At 43.8% G+C, this 26,673-nt stretch overlaps 1 protein-coding gene across 1 annotated transcript in view; it reads left to right on the plus strand.

The window, feature by feature from the left end:
- Nucleotides 1–315: 315 nt before the first annotated feature.
- The window catches only part of pcsk2 (proprotein convertase subtilisin/kexin type 2), a gene marked incomplete at its 5' end in the record, with an annotated part of 52,549 nt that continues 26,191 nt past the window's right edge, over nt 316–26,673 (plus strand). Inside the window, 7 exons of the mRNA XM_079511845.1 lie at nt 316–528; nt 5,422–5,526; nt 9,536–9,652; nt 11,490–11,598; nt 14,305–14,342; nt 22,351–22,427; nt 23,857–23,945. Of these exons, the coding sequence (XP_079367971.1) occupies nt 316–528; nt 5,422–5,526; nt 9,536–9,652; nt 11,490–11,598; nt 14,305–14,342; nt 22,351–22,427; nt 23,857–23,945 (748 nt within the window). The remainder of the gene's footprint in view (nt 529–5,421; nt 5,527–9,535; nt 9,653–11,489; nt 11,599–14,304; nt 14,343–22,350; nt 22,428–23,856; nt 23,946–26,673) is intronic.

Below are 26,673 nucleotides of genomic sequence, written 5' to 3' on the forward strand. Positions count from 1 at the left end.
ATCAGTGCAACTTCCAGTTCCTCCACCTCATCATCCTCCTCCGCGCCACGTAGCCTACGGTCGACCCAAAAAGATGTGTCCGCAAATAAAGCTTTGATTTCGAGCCCTTCTTCTACCGAGGAGGAGCGAGCATCCCCCTCTCTCCTTCCCCTCCCTCCCTTCTCACGCACCACCACCACGCACAGTTCAACCGTCCCCCCTCCCCCCCCATAACTCCTCTCCCCTCCTCCCCTACTCTCCTTTCCTCGCCTGGGCAGCTCCTCTCCTCCTCGCTCAGCTCCTCCGACACACAAACAAGCAGCAGAAGGCAGCAGGATGTCTCCTCCTCATCCCCGCTACGGGACAGCCGCCGCCGCCGCGATGGGATTTCTGTTTGTGCTCGCGATGAGCCGCCAAGCCGCCGCAAAGCAGGAGGGGAAGATACTCACCAATCACCTGCTGGTTGGGCTGCACGGCGAAGGAGGCGCAGCGCAGGACGAGGCGGCCGGCCAACTCGCCGCCGAACATGGGTTCCAGAGTGTCCGAAAGGTAGGGATGGCACTGTCTTCTATCTATAGCCTCCCCGGTCGTTCTTAAACATTTACATCACGTCGAGAACCCGTATTGATATGCAATTCAAGCTATTTGGTGGTGACCACGCAGACCCCCACCTGAAAACATTTTTTTTGTCAGTTACAAACAGAAGAATCTTTATTTTTTTTTCTTTCACATCCCCCCAAAATATCAGATCTACAAGCTCCACTGTGCTATATTTACTGGATAGCCCCAGAGTTATAAATGCATGGGCTTCAAAAGAGGTTGCACTGATTTAGATGCTAACTCATTTAGCTGAGGGACCCCCTGTGGAAACCCCTTCTTTCAAGGACCCCTGGGGGTCCCTGGATCCACTGCTGTAGCCAAGAGACACAAATACAATTGTTTGCTTACATGTCAGCAATAGTCATGGCTTGGCTACAGCCTATACAGGCTATATGTTTGATGGCATACATTTTTGTAGCCTACTATTTGTTTAATCACCGAAGCTTACAGGCTTATTATTTTATAGAATTTAATGTTAACTGTAGGCTATTAGTATTACCAAAACAAGGCTATTGTGCAACGGTTCTGCCATCCTCATAAATTGCTTGGTCGACTGTATTTAATGACGCATGACGTATGTATCATATTGATCAAAGAGTGATGGGGAAAACCTAAAGGGCAGTTGTTTCAAAAGGTTTCTTCCTCATCATTGATTTTGATTTTTGACTATTGGTATTTGACTTAATTTAAATAATTGGTTCTCAACCTTCTCTGGATCAGGGCTCACCCATCTGACCATTAACAGTTGAGTGGTCAGATCTGTTCATTAATCATCATATCAATTGATTGTGTTGCGGCTTGGAACAGTGGAACTAACATAGTAGCCTATATTCTCTGGTATTACAATGAAAAGGAAATTGCAAGTGTGGTTTCAAAGTACATATAGTATGATGATAGCCTAAGATTCTCTCGTAGAAGTCTCCTCCCCCCTGTGTACACTGTAGAGACACCATTTCAGAATTAGCAACTCCGAACAAAAATGTACAAATGCAAAATATAAGGTGCTTACCCTTTTGCCCCAAATGTTAGAGAGGTGGCCGGAGTTCTTAGTCCGTAGTTTTCAATACAGAAGTGTTTTAATCCCGTAAGTGGCCGAACACAATTTCCTCCTCCTTGTTTACTTCCTGTTCACGTTGAGTGTTTTACCGGATGCGCCTGCTCACTAGCGCCATTGGGAACGTCCGACAGAATCGGCCACTTAAGGGACTAAAACACTTCTTTATTGAAAACTACAGACCCACCTCTCTAACATTTGGGGCAAGAGGGAAAGCACCTTATATTTTGCATTTGTACATGTTCGGAGTTGTTAATTCTGGCCTGGTCAGCCTGTGGACCTTGGGGGGTCCTGCCCCCCTAGAGTCTTATTTGGATAGACAGAATTGTTTTTGTGTAGACCTTATTTGATGGACACAATGAATGCATGTGACATCACACACACACACACACACACACACACACACACACACACACACACACACACACACACACACACACACACACACACACACACACACACACACACACACGAGTTGGGAGTGGAGCTGGGTTCACTGTGTCTAGTATCTGGTAGAAATCTGCAGTAATCACCGTACCTACATCCCACCATGTTGGATGCTATGCCTTTCACTGTTCGTTGAGTAATACGCTGTGTCCTCAGACACCCCACCCACCCCCAACCCCCTGTATTACATCATTGTCTCCACCAGGCCGAAGGCATGGGGAGAGAGTATGTTTTGCACTCCGTCCGTCCGTCCGTGTGTGTGTCCATCCGTCCGTCCGTCCTTCCGTCTGTGAACAGCTAATCTCCGGCACCGTTAACCCGGTCGATGCCAAATTTTGCACACACACTCCCTGGATGCCAACGATGAACCTCTGCCCCAAAATTTCCAGAACGGCCTGTTATAGCGCCACCAGGAGGCCGCTTTGTGCAACACAAGTTTTTGGACAGTACACCTACAGATTTTGTCCAAACATCACGCAAATTGGTACATAGTCTCTCTAGAGCCATTCAACGAAACGGGTCTTTCAGATTTCTCAGACTCCACCCTGATTGGCTAAGATTGGCTTCCAAAGTTCGCAGGAGTGCTCAGTTTCAAACAAAATGCTGCAAATCATGAACACATCGTGTGATTTCCGTGAAATTGTGCACGCACATTCCCACTAGAAGAAATGCCACATGAACATTTTCAACTCGGCCTCATGGTGGCGCTATAACTAGCCGAAAAGTGTTTTTACCTCTAACTGCACGGATCTGTGGATAACTTTGTATGCCAACTCCCTAGAGGCCAAGGAAAAACCTTTGCCTGGAATTTCTCACATCTGCTCTTTATAGCGCCACCAGGAGGCCGACATATGTAAAACACATTTTCTAATATTACTCCTTCAGATTTTATCCAAATTTCACACAAATCGGTACACATGCTCTCCATAGTCATGTGATCAAGACGGGTTTGTTTGATTTCTCATAATCCACCCTCATTGGCTACAATTGGCTTCTAAACTTTTCAGGAGTAGCCCGCTTTGTACCCGTTTTGTACAAATCGCCACAACTACTCAACGCAGCGTCCGATTGTGGTGCATTGTTGTGCATGCATATTCCCACTAGGCTTTGGAAGAAATGCCACTTGACAGTTTTCAAATCAGCCTCATGGTGGCGCTACAACAGGCCAAGCCATGTCGTTTATATTGCTCCTAAACATTTTGCCAAACATCACACACACACACTCCTATCCTCCTGGTGGAGACCTGTGCCCAGAAGGGCAGTTTTTCTAGTTTCAATTTGCTTTATGGGATTCGGGGCCACTTGATGAAATTGACTGTTGTGTGTCATAGTAAATAAGTATACAGTAAAGTGCAGGTGGTTGCACACTGGACGCGTTTTTCGGAAAACCGATGGAGAAACGCAGCTAAAAAACGCGCAAGACTTGACATTCAGAAATTGGGTCTCATGATCAAAATAAGAACATTATAATGTTGTGTAAAAACGAACAGTGAAAGGCATAGCATCCAACATGGTGGGATGTAGGTACGGTGATTACTGCAGATTTCTACCAGATACTCGACACAGTGAACCCAGCTCCACTCCCAACTGTGTGTGTGTGTGTGTGTGTGTGTGTGTGTGTGTGTGTGTGTGTGTGTGTGTGTGTGTGTGTGTGTGTGTGTGTGTGTGTGTGTGTGTGTGTGTGTGTGTGTGTGTGTGTGTGTGTGTGTGTGATGTCACATGCATTCATTGTTTGGATGTTGTGTTGTCAGCGCGGTGGGGCTTCGCTGCATGAGCGCGTCTCCGCTCTCCAATCAGCCACTTGGTTTTCCTCTACACACTGGGTCGCTCCCGCCCTCCGCCCGTCTCCTTGCCTGCCTCCTAGGTTATGTAATCGGCTGCTATATTTGCCTTGATGGGGCCACGCGTCATTAAACAATGTCTGTGCGGTTTGAATTATCTTCTATCGGCGCTTAATTAACTAGACTCAGGGCACAACACTGGTACCACAAATGTGCGCTATGGTGCTCACGCACGCACGCACACACGCACACACACACACACACACACACACACACACACACACACACACACACACACACACACACACACACACACACACACACACACACACACACACACACACACACACACACACTCTGGGGTACACATAGGACAAGGAATATCAGACTCTGTTTTATTTTTGTCATAACACAGATTTGCAGAGTGACACACGTTAAAATATAGCCTATTTATATTTGATACAGAGGCCTTGTTGTTTTGTGTTCAGTAGCTCCAACACAGCCTCACTGTTTTGCCAGTGATCTACGTTGTTTTTAAGGCATATGGTGTCAGGGAATTCCAGGTCGTTGTTGTCGCTAGCCAGGTGTTGACATTAAAGTCTCAGAGGCACTTGCCCATGTACAGCTCATGTCCACTTGCCTCAAAAGTACATTCATTCAGTACATTCATTCAAAATGTTTTGCTTGTAGAACAAATTAATGTTAAAACTTTGAAAAACGGAATGAGTGAAAAATCTGTTCATGAATAGCCAATAATAATTAATGAAGACGGAATGCGCTTGCCCGTCGGGCAACCTAGCTGGAAGCAAACTCCACTTGCCCAAACGTTTTCATTAGTTTCCCCGGGCAGTCGGGGAAACGTTAGTGTCAATCTCTGCACTCCTTCTAGTGTTGTGGGTGTCACTTAGGCTACTGATAATGTCTTCATCCAGAAATGAAATAATATTTTCCCATCAGAGATTTCTCAACGTACCTGTTTACATAGACTCTAAATAAAGGTAATCCTCAATTTACATGCTTCAAAGCATTTAATCATTTAATTAATTTAACATGAACAAAGTGATTCTGCCTGTTTGTTTGTTTGTTTTCTGTCGATTTTCCAACCAGACACCAAAATGTGGCTTTTCAAAATAAGAGCTCTACTGGAAAAAATGCTGGCATGAATTAGTCAATCAATCAATAAATGATAGCGCTAAATGGGTTAAGAAGCAAAGCCCAAATTAGCAACCTCACTGTAGAAATAGCCCCCCAAAAAACGCAACCAGCAAGTACAAAGTATTTTATTTGATTATAAGTGACTTTACAGAAAAACAAAACAAAAACAAGTCACTTATAATAAGTGGACTTAGCAACAACTGGCTGTTACCAAATCACAGTGTTTGTGAGAGTGTTTAATCTTTGATCAGTGCCTCAGGCAGGGCTACTTTCTATGCTTTTGTGTGATGCTGTAGTATTATCAAGTAGGGCGTTCATTTATTTAACACAAATGTGATTCTGACATTTACTCCCCCTCCTCCTCTTCTCCTCTCTCTCTCTCTCTCTCTCTCTCTCTCTCCGTAGCTTTCCTTTGGAGACGGCCTCTATCACTTCTATCCCCAAGACACCTTTACCGGGAGGAGCAAGCGAAGTATCCGCCACAGACAGCGGCTCCAGAAAGACCACAGGGTACGCATTCTAATGTTGTGCACACGCACACACACGCACACGTTAACATAATAGCAGATCTACACGTTCACAATGTGTCATGTGTCGCATAACGCATTGTGAGGCTATAGATCGGCTGTAGATCAGTTATTTTCAAGATTGTAATACATTTTATATATTTGCAAACTTGTGAAATGGGACATTCTGCATAATGACTACTCTTGGTACTTTACGACGTACTTGTAACAGAGTATTTCTACATTGCGGTAATGATACTTTTACTTAAATATTTTACTGCAGATTCACTTTTCCCTTCTCAATGGCGCTCGCTGCGCTGTTGACATGTTTCACGTGTTTTTAGGTTTTTTATTGACTGACTTAAAAAAAGGCTGTTAAATGAAAGAATGTACATCAGTGGGCAGCAGCAGCAGCCTCGACCCTGGAGGAGACGGAGACATACCGTAAATGAAAGAGAGACAGCAGAATGAAAAGGAGGAGAGAAAGAGAGAAAGGCAGTAGCTGAAAGGAAGCTGAAGCTTTGAGGCATGGTGGTGTGGTGCTGTGAGTATAGGCACTGTTTAGAGAGGCAGTGTGGAGCGTGGCATCTGTTTGATGTGAGTGGGTGGTGGACAGTAACGAAGTACACTTGATATATCTTGCTCTTTTTTTATGTAAGTAGTAGCCTTGCCGAGCCATGAGGCCCATAGGGCAGGAGCCTATCTCCTGTTTCTGTAGCGTGAGGCAGCTAGTTGTACAAGTACACCCCCTGGACATGACGCTAGTATGTCGCAGGGATTTACCCCCAATCCAACCCTTGATGCTGAGTGTCAAGCAGGGAGGCATTGGGTCCCATTTTTACAGTCTTTGGTATGACCCGGCCGGGGATCGAACCCCGACCTCCCAGTCTCAGGGCGGACACTCTAACCACAAGGCCACGGAGCTGGTTCTTTCTTTTTTTATGAATAAACTCTAAAGCCCTAACCACACCAAAGGGTCGAGACGGTTTTAGCGTTGTCCTGTTGCGCGTCGTCCCTAGTGATTCAACGCATGGAATTCAATGGTCCAAACCACACCAAAGGGTCGAGACGGTTTTAGCGTTAACTCCTTGCAACCGTTTGGACCCAAGGAGTTGCGTGACCCTTTGGTGTGGTTAGGGCTTAATCTGTATGATAGAGAAGGCTATGCTAATATAACTTACACAATTGGGATTGTTGTGTACTTATACTGCTCTTCTATTGAGACATTTTTTTTTTAAAGATATTTTTGGGGGCTTTTTCTGCCTTTATTGATAGAGATTCGATCTTCATCAGGACATGTATATGTATATGTCCTGTCACTGTACTGTATGTATCCTGATGAAGACTGAATAAGATCGAAACGTTCACAAGCAATACAACTTCAGAAGAGCCTTTTCAGCACCACTAGTGTTCTTTTTGATATTTATTTTGTTTGTCTTGCACCCGGGCCACGGACGTGTGTGCAATACCTTGTACCTTCTTCAAGATTCAATTTATCCCCTGAGCAAGCAGGCAGGTTCTATTAGCTTAATGGTAAAATTGCAGGAAACCGGAAAGTTTTGTTTCATCAGATCATGATGAACATTGTTTTGTCCCAAACACGTCAAAAATATATTATGAATGAATCAATTAACATGTTTCAACTATAGTGACAATAGCCAAGCGTGTAGTTTTTTTTCATCCCCCAAGCATGTTAAAAATATAAATGAGAAGAAGACAAAGGAAATACAAAGGAAACATTTGATTGTTAAATAAGTAGCACCACAATGTTCTTACATATTCCTTAATAATTATGTTCTAAATGTCAATACAACGATTCATTGATATTAACAAGAAAATGCACTTCGTAATTTGTACTTGAATCGGATACTTACTATATATTCAATACTATATCATATATAATTCTATATTATATACATATACATTATAGTATATTGTCCACCACTGATCGTAAAGAGAATAAAGAAAGGCGGTTGAATCTCTTTGAATGTTGCAGAAGGGAGCTGTGAGGGCATGCTGGTGTTGTATAGACAGTGGGCAGAGAGAGGTGGGGATGGAGCGTCACATCTGTTGTGAGTGGGTGTCTTGACACACGGTGGGTGGATGTGTGTCCCTGGGGAAACACCTGCTCCACAGCCACGTGAGGGCAAAGCCCCGGAGGAAAGAAAGACACAGGCTGGGAGGAAAGACACGGCTCTATATGCTCATTAAATGTAGACGTTAAAGTACGTTTACTTGAGTACTGTACATGTAAGTACATGTTTTAAGAATCTGTACTTTACTATTCTATAGGCCTATTTGTATTTTTGGATATACTTGACATTCACTCGAAGTGCGAAGTACGAACATATTTGTACCCCCAGCTATGGGACGTTATCTGCCACGTACGAACATGTTCGTACCCCCCCGTATACTCTGTGTATATAATGGTTGATCTCCACAGCAGCTTTTAATGTTGATCCGGTTGCTATGCAACGCCTCCGTCACCACCAGCTATGGGACGTTACAACTGATCTCCGTTTACCTCAGTTCAAAGCAGGATTTTCAAACCTCCATATAGGAATCCAAAGTCTGGATGTCATTTGTGACTTTGTAGTTTGTACCGCATCACAGTGTGACTGTGCGCTAATGCCAATGATAGCCAATGTTTACAGTGTGTGTGTGCCTGGGGCTACAGGGGGGAGGAAACAGATCCTGTTAAAGTGGACGCAGCCGTGGCACAGTTTAGCAGCTTAAAATTACACAGGGGAAAGGGAAAGAATAAATCACTTGTAGATCGTCTATTTTCACTGGGCTTAACGTAAATAAAGCTGATTAGGCTTGATTAGGCTTGTCTTCCTTTCATCTCCCTGAATAACAGGGTGTTTCTGATTGTTCCATTTTAACAATGGTCTGGGTCTTGAGTGGATTTTGTCTTAAGCGTTTCCACCGGACAGTTTAAACGCTACCTCATTTAGTCACTCAATGGGCATTTAATGCAGTCCCTCAAAATGTGTGTGTGTGTGTGTGTGTGTGTGTGTGTGTGTGTGTGTGTGTGTGTGTGTGTGTGTGTGTGTGTGTGTGTGTGTGTGTGTGTGTGTGTGTGTGTGTGTGTGTGTGTGTGTGTGTGTGTGTGTGTGTGTGTGTGTGTGTGTGTGTGTGTGTGTGTGTGTGTGTGTGCGCAAGGTCATGCGTACGTGCACATGTGCACTACGGCAATAATCCAAACAGAAAAACAGGGGGAAATATAGCTGCAAGCAATTAAAAGACGGGGCCAATCAATAAGAAAAATGAGCGGTGCAGGCTGCTGAACAACACCACTGGCTGGCTACAGTTAGAGTGCTTCACTGTGAATGGGCCTTGTAGGCTGATCAACAATGCCACTTTAGGTCACCCAGCGGTGTTGCAGCTGTTCCTACCCCAAACATGTGTATTGCATATAGTCTTTTTTCTAAAAAAATTATTCACGTACAAAGTGACAGATGTGTTCCACATGAGTCAAGGCACATGTGTAAACAAGTTCCATGGCTTTTGGCCAAACGAGGCATGAGTTATGCCTGGTTTCATTTTCAAAGATTGCTATAGTATAGTCCAGATCCCAGGAGGAGATAGATCCCAGGAGTAGATAGATTTGAACTGTTTTGCATATAATTCAAAATTGTGGGTGATCAAAGGTCAAACGTCAGAACACGAAAGGTTTTCGGCATGAGGAGACGCAAACAAATGACGGTCAAACAGTTCATGAGCTATGCCTGTTCAAAGTTTGCATTTTCAATTGAGTGCTATAGCGCCACCCTTTGGCCAATGGTTGTGTGCTTCGCGTCCTCACCGTTTGGCATAGCCCTCTACCATATTACCAAAACCGATTGCACGGTTAAGCCAGAACTACTATTTTTGGCTGAAGGAGAAGAAGAAGAAGAAGAAGAAGGACCAAAGTCGCTTCGGGCTTGGCCCCTTAAAAATATCTTTCATTCATTACATACTGTAGTGCATCTATCCATCCATTAATGTATTTGCTGTTTTTACTCCATCAGGTGAAAAATGTGGTGGAGCAGGAGGGCTTTAACCGTCAGAAACGAGGCTACAATGAACTCAACACTATGCTGGAAGTGAACATGACTGACCCGCTGTTCACCAAGCAGTGGTATCTGGTGAGTAATCCGCCAGGCGACCGGTCTGACTTTTAGCATTTACACACACAATCCAAATCCCTCTGTCATTATTCATCCATTTTGTTCGAGGTCCAAGGTTTGTAGCAGATCTACGAGCTGAGCTCACACTCATCTTGGGTGTAGGGGTACCGTGAGGGACCGTGTCTACAGATAGTGCCTTTTGAGTTGGCATAGAGCCAGTCTGCCATTTATTTCTATTGTAAAGACAATTGTACAATTGCAGAGTTAAATGAAGACTCTACTGACTAATGACCTTAATGTGCAGTTATCAGTGGTTCTCAAAGTGGGATCCTTGAGGGGGTTCCAGGGGGTCCCCAGAAAATGTAGTTAACCCTTTAAAAGGCACACCAAGATGAAAAAGCTGAGTAAATAATTTTTTTCTTTGAAATTTGTATTTCTTTATTTGGGGCATTACTAACAACAACAATTCATTATATATATATTTTTTTAACAGACCCAACAGTTTTCTAAATATTCTGTAGGCCTACCAAACGGTTGAGATGTCGCTTAGTGGGAATAGTAATCAGCTTGAGCACTTTAGCCCTGTGCATAACGACTGCTGGAAAGTAGTCGATCTACAAGCTCACAATGCGTCTCATCGCAATGTGTTGTGAGCTTCCTTGACATATAGACCAGGACCAATGGCCGTAGATCTACTTTTCCTCTCGGTCTTGAGTCTGCACCTATTATTGAAGCACTGCTAGCTGGACCAATGCTATTGTTGTTGTACAGTATTTCTCTAATTGGCTCCAAAGCAACGCTGCACCACACAGCTGCCTCGTCGCTACATCGATGTCAGCTAGCCTCCGCCCCTCCTATTTACCCCGACGGGGCAAGCGAGCGTGACTTTTTGCGGCGGGCCGAGCGAGACGCCAATTATCTGGTGCATCAGATTAAACTGCACAGAGAGCCAGTGTTGACATTTACTTCGTTCCCACGTCAGGCCTCCCATCCCTTCCCTCTATGCACGCACGCACATACACACGCACACACGAACACACACATTGTATTAACATGTGCACACACGCACACACACCTTCCGTTAACACTGAATTGGCGTGAGCTAATGCAGTTGTTAACATTAATGATGTTCAAGTAGAGTACATTATTGACAGAGCATCCGGTTGCAGTGCGTTCTGGGTAGCTCAGGGTAGTACCGTACTACATTTATTTTGGTACCACAGTGTGGTACTGCGTTCTACGAGCATGACACCACTGCTGCTGAAGTTTAAACCGAGTAATAGAGGGTATGCGCATGCATAAAGTGAATGGCAGAACGAGTGGCAAATCGAGTGGCAAAGTGAGTGACAAAGTGAATTTAATGTTGTTTAAAGTAATTTCATGCAATCAAATAGGACTTTTCTGTGTGTGTATGGGCTGTCAAGGCCAGAAAGTAGTTTTTTGCCACTCAGTTCCCGCATAACTTCTGGGTATGATGATGATGTCACGCGCATACCCTCTATACACTGTCTGGATGTCATCTTGAATGGGATTAAAAACTGAGTAGTTTGTAATCAAAACCACCTGTGTTTGGAGGACGATGCAGCAATGGGAATCAAACGGATGAGCTTCATTTTTATTGCATTTATTGATGTGGGCCTCGACACATCATCACACAGGACGTTTTCGTGCTCAGACGCACCCAGCCACCCACCACTTAAAAATTCACAAAAATTAAAAACATTCTATTTTTTGGCATCCATTGTTAGGTATGCCCATATGATGACCACAGATGTGGTCTAAAAGTGTGAAAAACGTATTTTTCATTTCACTAGTTAACTGTGTAACTGTGTAAACTGTTTTTGTGAATATTCAGGTCAACACGGGCCAGGCAGACGGAACTCCAGGGCTGGACCTCAACGTGGCGGAGGCCTGGAACCTGGGCTACACCGGCAAGGGAGTGACCATCGCTATCATGGACGACGGTGGGTGTGCCATACCGTCATACTCTATCCGAATGGTTTAAAACCCATTAAGACCTGCAGGCCGATTATACAAAATACCTTCTAAATCAGTCATTCTCAATGTTTTTCTTGCCAATTAAGGCCCAAGGACCCCCAAATTGATATGGCCGCAGACCCGGACCCCCACATCTGAACATTTTTTGTGCCCAGGAGACTCAAAAATAGCACATGTAAAAGTATAGTGTATCTGCTATCTTTGAGAACCACTGTCCACACGATTTATTTATTTAGCACAGTATAAAACAATACAAAGAAATAGGAAATACATAGAAAAAGAATAACAAAGGAAAGTGCTAGGAGGAGGCAAGAAGCCCAAAGGTCTTATACGGGGCCTCAACCTGTGTACAGTAACCAGACATTAAAAAACATGATTTGAGTGCAATTAGATATACATATTATTAATAGAAAACATGATTGCATACAGAAGAAGTCTAGAACAAAACACAGTTCTTAGTTATTTACAGAATTACAGTTATTTACAGCATGGAAATTGATTGTCAATATGTTATCTATATTTATAATAATACAAAACAGGTCAAAAGTTATAAAAAGTAATTGTTGCTACATTTAAACGACACAGATACTTTCCCGCTTGAATGGGTTAAAGGCAAGCCCCATGCATTCTCCACTAGGAAAGCCGAAAAACAGATTTGGTTCGGCTCTTTCCAGACAATAATATAACGTCATTCTTGTGACTACCCGAAAACCCAGTTTGGCTGTTGCGCATTGTTTCCTCATTCATTCAGTTCATTCTGTCAGCATTAGCAAGTGAAAAGCAGGGGTAGTTTGTAAGAGACACGAGCCAACTTCCAGGAGGTACAAACTAGAGTTGTTCCGATACCAATACGAGTGTCTGGAAAAAGTGCTGATACTGCCTAAAATGCTGGTTTCTGTATTGGCGAATATGTCAGTCTATGCCATTACCAATACCATGCAATTTATGTCATTTACAGTCATCAACTGTTTTGTATTTTGGCTGCTTCAGTAGGCTACTACTGTTTTATTCTCTTACTGTAATATTTACATTATCTTACTAAAGTTGTAGCTGCACTTTAACAATTATTAATGGAATTTGGATGTATTCCTAGATATGTGGTTCTCAAACTTTTTAATTTCACGGACCCCCATTACTCAAAGTTACAGACCTCTAACGTTCCATTTGGAACCACCCTCAAGGAACCCAGAGAGTCTCTGGACCCCCATATTGAGAGCCACTGTCTGAATCCAGTTATTGGTATCGGAATCGGTATCGGCTCAGGAAGGAAATTCATGCTATCGGTACATCTCTAGTACAAACACCTGTGAAATCCATGACCTGACCAAGATGTTATAGATACATCGAAACCTTGTCGTTTTATTGCCTTCACCCTGTTGAATAAAAAGGCTTAAACTGTCCGAGTTGCTCCAGTGCCTTCCTTCATCCTGCTACCAGTCCTGCTTCTGAGATCCACCAGACCAGCCTAGCACAGGCTTGAGGCGCGGTGGAACCCCCTTGTGCTTACCCTCTGAAATCCTTATCTTGTGGCCATCCATGAACACAACCTCTCCCCACAGCGCATCTCGGTTGCAATACCTAGGTATCAATCTAACCATCTGTTCCACTTCCAGCAGTGCTGCTGGTTGTGGTGCAGCCTATGCACACACAGAGAGAGAGAGAGAGAGAATGTGACTTGAGTGATTTTAGAGGAGCCCGACCGAAACAAACCGGCTTTTCTGCTGGAGTATGCATGCAGCTACCTTGAGTTTAACTCAGAGAATGCAAAACAAAAATATAATACCCGTAAGGGGACTAAGGATATTGTGCAATACTGGTTTCATCATCATCATCAGTTTTCGACTGCGGTCGAGATCATGGATTTCACAATGCCACGCCAGACTTTCCGGTCCTTCATTGCCATCCCCAGTTCCTGCTTACTGATGCATGTGTCCCTAGTGATGACATCAAGGAACGACAGTCTTCTACCTCTGGTCTGCTTTGAGGTGGGACTCCAGAGAAGAAGGGAAGATATAACCTCATTGTCAGCTCTGTAGCAGTGGCCGGCAAACTGTGTTCTTCTGGATCGGACTAGTGAAGTAACACAGGGAAAGTTGCCGTATATTAGATTAGTCGATGGGTGGCTCTTCCAAGACAGATTTTGCGCTCTCATTAGAAGGCGGGTGTAAGTGCCATCCAACCGTTTCTCTAATTTCTTTGAAAGTGTCCATGTCTCTGAGCCATAGAGTAGTATCGGCTCAACGGTCGTCCTAAATATTTTTTACTTTTAACATTGTAGGCTGACCAGGCCATACCCTTCCTAGTTTGAAAGTCCTTTTGGGAAGAAGATATATATGAACCCAAATACTTGTAGTCATCAAGCTGTTTCAGAGGAGTGTTGTTAAGTGTTTTTATAATGTGGTTACTGGTTTAGTGTATTTCAGAATCACATTCATCTAAATAATACAATTGTATATTCAATGTATGCATACAATATCATATTCTAAACGTAATCATCAAAATATAATCATTGTAATGAAAGTGATGAATGTTTGTTCTGAAAGAGTTTGTTTAACTGAGTAAGGAAGCCATGATGTATGCACTGATGACCATGAATGCATGTAAGCATAAACATCTTTAAAGCCAAATCACGTTATGTTGTTTACTGACTTGCGCCACAATCTGATTTTCAGGCATCGACTATCTGCATCCGGACCTTGCACCGAATTATGTAAGTACAAGATTATACAAATATATGTTTTATTTTATTTGGTCACGGTGTGACGTGTTGTGAGCTTGTAGATCTGCTATTTTTTGGAAATAAGCCATTGTCCATTGGCCAACCACCAGGCTCTCGGGCCATCGGCGCCCGAGCACCTGGTAGTCTTTGCGTAAAAATAAATTACATAAATGATAAAACTGCCTCCTGTGCAGAGCCCAAATTAGGTTCTTAGAACCTTATCTGAAAGCGAAACATCTCCAGAACCTGTGAGATACGTTTTCATGGCAGCTTTCCACAGCATGTTGACCAAGTTGTGCACGTTGAGGAACATGGCGTACGAGGCCAGCGAGAGTCCAGCCACTCCATCATGACCATGCTCTTGATGGTCAGGTTGTTGTAGGAGTCCACAAGATTGCTCTGCAGCGCTGTGAGTTTGTAGATCTTGTAGATGATGAGAAGTGCACCGAGCGCAACCAAAAATAAAATGACTTGTCTTTTAGTTCTACTGGATCTGTTCTCCACTAGTCCCTCCCTAACATTTGTTTGTAGACAAAATTCTCAATATATTTAGTCTTAGTTTTAGTCATCATAGCTTAGTTTTTTATTTCGTTGCAGTGAAAAAGGCGACGACCAATTTCCATCATAGTTTTACTCGACTAAATCAACACTGTTCACCGACACCGGGCCTATCATAACCACAAAAGGCTTTGTTCTGTCAACAACAGAACGGTCGCTTCACGGCATGTTTTGAGCTCATGGATCTGCTGCTATTGATACTTGTGTGTCATCAAGTGGGGCGTTAATTTACGGAAAAACACACATAGTTAAAACATGGCGATACAGTGAGGCTTCTGCCCGACAGCAACGATATTCAGGTTTTACAACTTGAACCCTCTATAGTCGATACGTTGTAAACGAATACTTGGTTGATTGGGGTCGACTCTGTACTTTGTTCCCACCCCCCGTGAGATATTTCGAATGTTCTCCCCAAAATAGGGAAGCATACAAGTGTTTAGGTGTTTTTTTTGCAGTGATCTATCTATGACAGACGTGGGGAAGGTAGCATGGCTTCCCTGTGGCTTTTCATGCGGTACGTGGGCCCATAGCAATGGCATAAGGTGTATTCCTTCCAAGTTCCCTTCATGGCTGCCGATTCCCCCCGTATACCCAGAGGACGCAGGCAGACGGCACAGCCAAGCTGTTTAATGTTAATGCACGCTGCACCGTGACAGCTAGGCGCCAAGGCACACCCATCTGTCACCGGCACAGATAATGCCAGGTAGCTGGCGCCGCATAGATGTGAACCTATGAAGTACAAATTACAATGTACATTTTCTTTTTGATTGGTGCTATAGACAGCAATGTGTGTCCCTGGCTGGCTCTGTCTGTTCGTCCGTCCGAGCACGGAAATAGCGTTTGGTTGACCACCAAGTGTCACTGTTGCGCAGCCTAGCACGCACACACGCACACACACACGCACGCACGCACGCACGCACGCACGCACGCACGCACGCACGCACGCACGCACGCACGCACACACACACACACACACACACACACAGGCCAGGGAGGAGGGCTTGTACAGTACAATACTACAGCACGAGTACAGTACAGCACCACTCGGTTCAGACTGGTCAGATTTTTTTATATATTTATATCAATGTGTCGCTGTATTGAGATTTGGAACATTTAGCCCCCAAATTAAAAGAAGGGAAATTATCAAAATTATAATATTTCTATAGGAAATGTAGCAGGGAGGAAGCCACAAGCTTACAACTCATAAAAGATAAAAAGTCCAAAGTACAACCACTTTCCACCACTTGCCAGGTAGCTGACATCACATACTATACTGTAAAGCACTGTTTCCCAAACAGTGGAGCCAACTAGTCTGGGAACAAATGCAGTTGAAAACTTTTCCAGGAAGAAGAAAATTAAACTTTATCTGGATTCTGTTTCACCTTTGTGGGCTCTCTGTCTGTAATACGGCGGCTGGCTTAGTTCGCCAGTTTCACTTACAGACGCCGGTTGCACTACATAATGTATTGTGCTACAGCTGCTTCGTTCAAGGCTTGTCGATGTGACTTTCATTTGAATAGATAACTACGTCATGCTATGGATAACTCTGGATCATATCCTTGAACACTGTGACTCCCAAGTGTACAAAGAATACAAATAAAATAACCCTAATATCGCCCATCTCTGTTTAGTTACTCAACAGCTGTGTGGGTGTGTAACATTGACCTGAAGAAGATCCCTAGAGGGTTGAAAGGTTTTTTTTGTAAATGAAGTGGTTATTTATTTTCTATGTAGCTGGACTGAAGTACGGCCTCTACTTTACTCAATTCATCTATAATTTCCCTTTCAGAAATACTCAATGCAGTATACTGCTAGAATCAACTTTATCTCGCCACAGGTTTACGGGTGTAAAGAAGTGTTGTTGTTTTCAGAAAGAGAAAAGAAAAAGAAGAAGATATCTACACACGTACGTCCATCCAGGCATCCATCCAGGCTTAATCCATTCTGGACGAGAATCCCTTTTGGGGTTTGAAGCATAGTTATACTTTTAGCTGTTGAAAAATAGCAGACCTATAAGCGGGCTGATCTGCTATTTTTGAAAGATCGTGAAAATGTGACGCAAATCTTTGAATATATATTCTTTCAGAGCGAACGTTTGAACTCAAACCTTTGCTTCTGGGTGGGTCCCTGGAAAAACACATTTTCAGATGGGGGGCCAAATGCAGATAATTCTGGGGGTCCTTGACATGAAAATGGTTGAGCACCACTGACATAGAAACATAAGTTTTTCAGAAAACTGTCCTCACATGGGTTAAGAGCAGGATCACGCCTCAGTGGGTTGATGGATCACGCTGTGCACAGAGAGACACAAACACTCTCTATGTCATCCTCAGTGGCGCGTTGGAAACCTTGTATGTGTCTGTTGTAAATGCTGTTTGTCAGCTTTCCAACAAATCGTTGACAAACTCACTGATGCACTCATTCTGTGGTTGTAGGCTTACGCAGGCATAAAGAATTCCAATGTCCACATGCAGGTATAACTCATTTTTGCTTTGCTTTAATATAAATAAAGTGCATATGACATTCTTTCTGCTTTCTCTGTGCTGGTAAAAACTGTGTCTCCACGTAGGTGCATAATTTCCCCCCCACACCTGTCCATAATTATAGCCTAGGCCTGGGAGGCGTGCCCGTTTGTGCCCAAAACAATAATTCAATTAGCCAATACATTAAATTATCTAAATAATACTCTCAAAACTACTAAGGCTAAATAACGGAAATAAGAAAATACAAAAACAGTTAAATGGCTTCTACAGTGTCCAAAATGGAGGAAAAACAAAATAACTTGTTTTTGTAATGCTGTGGTTCTCCTTGTGAATCGTAAAACTTTAAAAAAGTTAAAAAAAGAACATTCATGAAAATAAACTAAAAACTAAATCTCTTGAAATATATAAGGTTGACTGACTGCAACAATATCACATTTCCTGTGTGTGTGTGTGTGTGTGTGTGTGTGTGTGTGTGTGTGTGTGTGTGTGTGTGTGTGTGTGTGTGTGTGTGTGTGTGTGTGTGTGTGTGTGTGTGTGTGTGTGTGTGTGTGTGTGTGTGTGTGTGTGTGTGTGTGTGTGTTCTTTAGCAGTCCCCACAAAGGTCTTCCATCAGCTGAATAATAAAAGCGCATACAAATATATAAATGAAATGCCACGGTATAGGTCACATAATAAAGCAATTTGTTCAGATGCAGTGCGATTAAATCGATTATATTGTGTGTGTGTGCGCGTGCACGTGCGCGTGTGTGTGTGTGTGTGTGTGTGTGTGTGTGTGTGTGTGTGCACACGCGTGTACTGTGCATGTGTGTGTTTCCTCATGTGTGTTTCCTCATGCTATTCTGCCAACAGAGGAGTTCATTTATTTCCCTGCAACGCTGCTCTCAGCAGGGAGGGAAATCTAAGAGTAAATTAAAAACGAGAAACATGTCAAGGAGAGAACATATCTATACAAATAGACGTAAACCAGGAGATACTGTATGTGCATGACGTTAAATATGAGGTGCAAAGTGGTAACACTGGTCATAGACATTAACCACATTAACATATTCCAACAGAAGGTTAAGGTTCATTTATCGATTTCCCTGCAATGCTATTGTCAGCCATTATGGATCATCCTGTGTCAATGGCATTTTTGAGTGGTGCAACAACTCCCTTACGGAGCTATGTGTGTGGGTGGGTGGCTGGGTGTCTGGGTATGAGCACGAAAACAGCATGGTTGTTTTTCACCACCTGTGCGCAACCTAACGCACACACAAACACACACGCACGTATTAACTGTACATATGGTGCTTTCGGGGGTGCCAGTACATTACAGTGACAGTACAGTACAGTACAGTACAGTACAGTACAGTACAGTACAGTACAGTACAGTACAGTACAGTACAGTACAGTACAGTACAGTACAGTACAGTAGAGGGACCCCCACGTGGTAACTCTGTAATTTATCTACCGTTTCGGACACGGGGAGGCTCGCCGGAACCGGGCCGGCACCCTGGGTGCGTTCCTGTGGGTCTGGAACTCTCCCCCCCCCCTGGGAACCCCCACACGGAGTTGCACCACTCACTTCACACGGGTGTGATTTTTATGTTTGTGTTGGGACAAACGCTCAAAGCTGGCCATTCATTATCAATGGCATTCAGTGTTTGTGTTCGGAATGTTTGTGTTTGCTATCGCAAACCCTAGCCCTAACCTCAGTCATAACCGGCCACGTAGGACGTTAACCATAACCTCAGTCTTAACCGGCCACGTAGGACGTTAACCATAACCTCAGTCTTAACCGGCCACGTAGGACGTTAACCATAGGTCGGCCACGCCTCAGTCTTAACCGGCCACGTAGGTCGGACTAAAGGGATGTCAGACTTATCGGCAGTCCCCCAGGTTGCGAGGGCATTCATTCACAAAAGGTTGAAATGGAGAAGATATGAGGTTTAATGAAAGAATACGTTTGCGAATACAAGCGGCCGAAATGAGTTTTCTTCGACGGGTGGCTGGCATCTCCCTTAGAGATAGGGTGAGAAGTTCAGTCACACGAGAGAAACTCAGAGTAGAGTCGCTGCTTCTTCGCCTGGAAAGGAGCCAGCTTAGGTGGTTCGGGCATCTGGTTAGGATGCCTCTCGGGCGTCTCCCTATAGGGAGGTCCTCGAGGCATGTCCCACTGGGAGGACATGAGGAGACCTCGGGGCAGACCAAGGCGCAGTTGGAGGACTCACTGGCCTTGGAACGTCTCAGAATCCCCCAGGAGGAAGTCACTAATGTTGCCCTGGAGAGGGAAGTCTGGAGCTCTCTGGTGGAGCTGTTGCCCCCGCGACCCGACTACGGATAAGCAGTTGAAGATGGAAGGATGGTTTAATTCTGCCCAACAGCAACAAAATATTACTCCCCCCTCCCCCCCATACTCCATGGGAAGTTACCATGACAACATGTTGTGATGTCACAATACCACAAAGCTCATCTCATGCCATGTCAATCTGTGTGCGTGCGTGCGTGCGTGCGTGCGTGCGTGCGTGCGTGCGTGCGTGCGTGCGTCTTAGAGACAGTCCCAAACATTATGCAGTAAACAAAGCACATACATTATGTAAGCAGCAGCAGGCATGGATTGAGGATTAAAATTTCCTTTGAAGAGACAACTGAGAGATAAATATGAATGTGTTTTAATTTGCCTCATGTCAAGCAGTATACTTCAACAAGAAATTGATTGTTTAACAGACATACCATATTTTGATGTTAGATTAGCGGTCAGTGGTTTTCAACCAGAGGTCCGGGATCTTATCCAACGATAACAACATATTATTTAGTTTTGGTTCCGCCTAAATAATCTAAATCTCATCAAATGGTGGTCTGTGTGTAAAATACCAAATCAATAACGGGCCTTGATATGAAAAAGGTTCAAAACCACTGTATTAGATAGCTCAGCATCGTATTTGAAGCTTGGTGAATGAAGCCCCATTTGCTTTCACTGAGGAGTACCGGTATAGTTGTTTTGGGGCGACGATTCTCACATGGAAGAGCATATCTAGGCTATTCATCTATTATTTTGACTATAGTGTCACTGAGCAGAGAGAAGACTGGCAGGCAGGTCAGTGTGTGATGGTTGGTATGGGAGCAGAGATGAGGTGCAGACACACTGCAGACAGTGATAAATGGATCTGTCAGAGTGAGGCCTCGCTCCCTACACCTTGTTTGATGATAAAAAAGAGTCCTACGGCAGGAACTGCGTCTGTTGCCTAGGTATATCCACTCCAGAATGTCACACAGATTCCATGACTTTAGATATTACCTCCGTTTCACAATATCGTCCCAGTTGGGTGAGGAAACCTTGCATAGGTCCAGAACCTTTACTCTTCAGGGAATGTACAAGTGGTTGTCTTCGTCCCGGCTAAATGGCTGCAGATGGCACACTGTCCATCAGGGAAATGACGCCTCCATGTCTCTTGTGATATCTAGTCGACCAAAACTGGACTAAAACTAAAACATTTCAGATGACTAAATACTAGTCTCTCGAGACAGAAAAGAGGGAACTGTTTTTCCTTTGTTTTTCCGATGCGTACCCACTACCCAGATTGATTATAGGCTAATGTTGATGACTGATGATATACGTACTGTAGGTACTGTAGGTTCTTGGTTTACCTATGATCCTAGATTACTATCGCTATGCATTTGATGTATTATTTGTATTATGTATTATCTCTGCTTATTGTAAATTGCTCTGGATTAAGAGCCTCTGCTAAATGCCTAAATTGTAATTCTGCGTATATGGTAATAATCACATTGGCAGTAAATGGTGCATTCATATAGCGGCGCTTTACATAGATTGTGCATTACATTCACCCATACATTCATACACTGATGGCGGAGGAAAAGCAAGGCACCAACCTGCACATCAGGAGTGCTATCTCTCTCTCTCTCTCTCTCTCTCTCTCTCTCTCTCTCTCTCTCTCTCTCCCCCCTCCCTCCCTCTCCTCCTATTACTTTTGGCCTGGGACTGTTTTGTCAGCCTGGAGTCCCTTCTGTCACCACGCATTAAATTAACCACTGTGTACACATGCAGTGTGTGTGTGTGTGTGTGTGTGTGTGTGTGTGTGTGTGTGTGTGTGTGTGTGTGTGTGTGTGTGTGTGTGTGTGTGTGTGTGTGTGTGTGTGTGTGTGTGTGTGTGTGTGTGTGTGTGTGTGTGTGTGTGTGTGTGTGTGTGTGTGTGTGTGTGTGTGTGTGTGTGTGTGTGTGTGTGTGTGTGTGTGTGTGTGTGTGTCTGCTCGTGGGAGCATGGTGGGGAGGCGTGAGAGGAGATTTTGTGTGACCACGTGCTGTCACGTGGCGTCTCCTACACAGAGAGGGGGTGTAGGGTCGGAGGTGCTTCATAATTTAGCCAAAATTAAAAGTTTTGGCATTAAAAAATACGATATTTGAGTTAATCAATTATTTTGGCCAACCCCTAGGGCTATAGTTTTTTAATCTCTCATCTATCACTTTCTGTATTATAGAAAGTCATCAATGTGTTTATCTTTTTTTCAAGTTGGGCACTGGCCGACTTGGAACGATGCAAGTTGAAAATGAATTCCCCACCCAGTTATTATGGCTGTGTCCCTTTTATGCCACTTCTTTGTCAGTCATGCCCAAATATGGAGTCTATGCAGATATCAAATCATCATTTTGATGTCAGAACAGGCCAGCTCCATTTAGATTTAGGGGTGATCAGGTGTGATCAATTGGCTAATTTGGGCCCTGTCCAGAGCCTGGGCAGAGGCTTTTGTGCTGGTTCTGGACAACGGTGTATCCCACCGACTCAAGGCCGGGCACTGCACTCCCTGTGGTGGTGTGGAACGTGTGCACATGTCAAATGTAAAGTCGGTGTGGCGAACGGTTCTCGAGTTACATATTACAGACGTACACACAGAGACATGGGACATTTATAGATGGATAGATTATTTATTACGTTTGTTTCTTTTCCTTGTCCTTTCAGAATGCCGACGCCAGCTATGATTTCAGCAGCAACGACCCGTACCCGTTCCCACGCTACACAGACGACTGGTTCAACAGGTGAGACACTGATTGCCAGGCTTATTGTTATAGTTAAAGGATGACTTCACCCATGTTCAACCTATATTCATATAATTGGTCCTCAGTGCTTGCTAAAAATAATAAATAGTAGCAGCTCCGCAAGCTAAGCTCGAAACGTTGCACGAAGCGACGCTTGTAGATCTGCTACTTTTGCGATATGTGCATTTTCTGTAATGGGTTTAGGGAGGGTCACAGCTTCGTTTGAATATTTGCGCGTGCGTGCGTGCGTGCGTGCGTGCGTGCGTGCGTGCGTGCGTGAGTGTGTGATTTCCTTTTCCTCCAACTGCAGAGTCAACCATTCTCTCCCAGCATGCTTTGCCACAGGCAGGCAGCTATTTATAAACAATTGGCTGATTAGCCAGGGAGTCGTGCAGCTGGCAACAGCTACACAGACCTCCCGCCTCCCCCCCACACACACACACACACACACAGGCGACAGCTACACTACCTATCCTAGCCGCACGCACGCACGCAGGCACGCAGGCACGCACGCACACACACACACACACACACACACACACACACACACACACACACACACAAAAACCCAAACAAACATGTTTATATTACTCCTAAACATTTTTCCAAACATCACACACTCCTCCTGGTGGAGACCGGTGCCCAGAAGGGCACTTTTTCTAGTCACTATTTCTGTTTCAACTGCAAAATGTCACAGAAGCATAATTCTTCTCCCTAAACAAATAAAGTGACCTTTAGCTCAGGCGCCACCGCGAATGCATGATTATATCCATGCTAATTCTCAGGGATTACCAGCTCTCCCCTGCCACCATCTCCTCTATTCCAGTGTTTTTTCTCCAAATTGATATTTGGCCGTGCATAGACCCCCATCTGAAAATGAGTTCGTATTTTATTGTTTTTGTCTTTTTCTTTGGTTATGTTTTGTCTCTTTTTATTGTAAGTCTCTTGTTTTGTTTGTTTGTTTATATGTTTCTGCTATTTTTTTCCAATCTGTAACTTACTATTATTATTAAGATTGTTAATCAATCTTGAAATGCCTGTATACCAAAAATCATAATAAACAGATGTTTGGAAAAAAAAGGGAAAAAAAAGAAAATGAGTTTGTGCCAGGCACCCCCAGAAGAGCAGATTTGAGATTAAAAAAATAAAATCGACCTTTACCACTTCAACCCTATACACATTTTGGCCATTTGAAAATAGCCGATCTACAAGCTCACAATGCGTCGCGATGTGTGGCGCATTGTGAGCTTGTAGATCTTCTATATACAGTACTTTTACTCAAGTACATTTTGAATTCCATACTTTTAGCCTACTTGTAACAGAGTGTTTCTACACACATTGCAGTATTGATACTTTTACTAAAGCAAAATAAAATGTAGTACCTTTTCCACCACTCTTGATGACATGACTCCTGTGTTCTCATCACCAGTCACGGCACGCGCTGCGCCGGGGAAGTGTCTGCCGCGGCCAACAACAACATCTGTGGCGTGGGAGTGGCGTATCATTCCAAGGTGGCAGGTATGTGTGTTGGTCATATTCACTCTGAAATGTTATTTTTTAAAGGCATAGTTTGTGACTTTGCACCACCTCAGTGGTTCTCAACCTGTGGTCTCCCCCCCCCCCCCCCCCCCCCCCCACACACACACACACACACACACATTATTTGGGGGGTCCCATATTCCAGTGAATGAAGGACTTTTGTATAGGCCTACCTTAATATTATTAATAATAATAATAATAATAATAATAATAATAAGGGTAATAATAATAATAATCATCGTTTTAAATCTGGTTTGAAATGACCAAACCTGCCTTCCGACTGGTAGACAGACAGGTTTCTGGGCTGTGCACAGCCCTCCTCTGGTAGACAGGTTTCTGGGCTGTGCACAGCCCTCCTCTGGTAGACAGGTTTCTGGGCTGTGCACAGCCCTCCTCTGGTAGACAGGTTTCTGGGCTGTGCACAGCCCTCCTCTGGTAGACAGGTTTCTGGGCTGTGCACAGCCCTCCTCTGGTAGACAGGTTTCTGGGCTGTGCACAGCCCTCCTCCGAGACCAAATGAGTAGAGACTGAGGAATGGTGCCATCTTATAATGAGCATTAGTGAGGAGTGAGGACCAATTATACGAAGATAAGGTTATAAATGGGTTGTTGACCTTTTTTATTATGCAGGGATGACCATCGAGAGCAAGCTCTCTTTTTCAAGGACGCCCCTGAGTACAACATGATCATGACATAAAAGCAATACAATTAGAAATAACCTCTATTTGTACTATACTGTAGATAGATAGAAATAACCTCTTTAATATGTAGGTCTATTTAATAACCCACAATATTGTGTCAAATGTTATTCTATGCATGTCATGTATTTACCTTACCAGACTTCACCTCTGTAATTTAGTTCATGGATCCATCAGCCAGTGCTTCAGAACATACACAATGGACCATTGCTATGCATCCAGCCAGGGTCATTCCTTTGTCAATGCATGCTGTTGACACTCGATTGCTTTTGTAAGCTTTGCTAACAATTTGCAATTTAGGCATTTAGCAGGCGCTCTTAATCCAGAGCAATTTACAATAAGCAAGAACAAAAAACATGGTAATACATCAAAACATAAAAAAGTCATCATGAATCCTACGTAAGCTAAAGAAACTAACAGTGGAATATCTATCTAAGGAATCTATGTGTATATAGAGTGCTACAGTATGTCTAGTGCTATTTAAGTTACATAAATTGAGCCTGTGCATACGCCTGTGGGAGGTCGAGGCCAGGGCAAGTACGACGGCTGTGGGCTAAGATGGAGTCTGAAGAGGTGCGTTTTCAGACTGTGGCGGAAGAATGGGAGTGAATCAGTTCAGTTCTGATTGTAATGGTTCACACGTGCATATCCATCTCTGTGCAGCGGCACTCCACCGCGCCCCACCTGCTCCAGCACAGCCTTGGCGACGTGTTGTAAGCTTGTAGTTGTATGACGGAGCATAATGCTGCTGTGGGTGATGTTTTTTAGTGTGAAATCAGGGCTTCTCAAAGTGGGTGACTTGGCACCCTAATGTGCCTTGACGCAACACGCAGGGGTGCTTCAGAATACTTTGATAATATTTGGAATGTATTCAACGTCACTTGCACTTTACTTGGTGTGTCTACAGTACACCAAGTCTCTTCACAAAAATGATAGGCAATCTAAAAAGTTATTTATAGGTGTAGGCTATACGTGCCTTTGGTCAAAAATGAGAACCACTGCTCTATATTGCCGTATAATGATTGTTGGTTCAGTAACAGAGGTCTCCTTGTCTCTCCAACTCTCGAGTAAACAGAGCAAATACAGCATGCAGGAGAAACAAGGGGAATTGGAGGTGATGAAACAAAGCAATTAGCAGACAATATTGCAGCCGGAACACTATCAAATTGAAGCTGATAAATGCCTTCTCTCTTCTCTGCACTCCTGACTGCAACAAATTGGTTTCCCCACCAGTGTTGATTTTGTCGATTTTTTTTTCGACTACCTTTTTTCACTGACAGAAACTAAATAGAAATGAAATTAAAACTAAGCTACGATGACTAAAGATACGACTACTGTAAATATACTGACAATTTTGTCAACAACTAGAAAATGTTAGGGAGGGACCAGTAGAACTAAAAGACAAGTCATTTTGTGTTCGGTAGCAGATCTACAAGCTTTGAGCTTGTGAGCTCTTATCTGCTACAGTATCTGCTATTTTCAGATAGGCCCACAACGCCTCGCAATGCTTGGAGATCAGCTATTTTCACCATTGTTGCCTCTGTTTTGTATTATTTGACAATTTGGCTAATGTTTGACCAGTTCTTATAGCACAGTTTGTTGATTACTTTTGATGCAATAATGGTATTATTTCTTTTTTCGATGAAGGAATGCAGTTCGCACACTGGTCTGTAGCTCCCAGAAGCAATTCATTAGAGATACGTTTCGACCTGTGTGGGTCTTCGTCAGGTATGGCGATGGCCCACACGGGTCTGTTTTTAGAGCTACAACGGGCTGAAACGTTGTACCCATTTAGCAATAAATTGCCACTGGGAGCTACAGACCAGTCTGCGAACTGCTTTCCTTCATTATTGTACGTATTTTTGCACATACTAGCTGCGTGACAACACCATCAATCCAGACAGCTCCAGCTTTCCACATCGTATTGATTTTCCCCCCCGGTAGTAATAGGGAAGTAGCTATTGACTGCTTAGAGGTCAGCTCCTAAGAAGCTGGCATTACTCTCTGCTA

The sequence above is a fragment of the Electrona antarctica genome, assembly GCF_951216825.1.
Source record: "Electrona antarctica genome assembly, chromosome: 10".
In the NCBI taxonomy this organism is placed as follows: domain Eukaryota; kingdom Metazoa; phylum Chordata; class Actinopteri; order Myctophiformes; family Myctophidae; genus Electrona; species Electrona antarctica.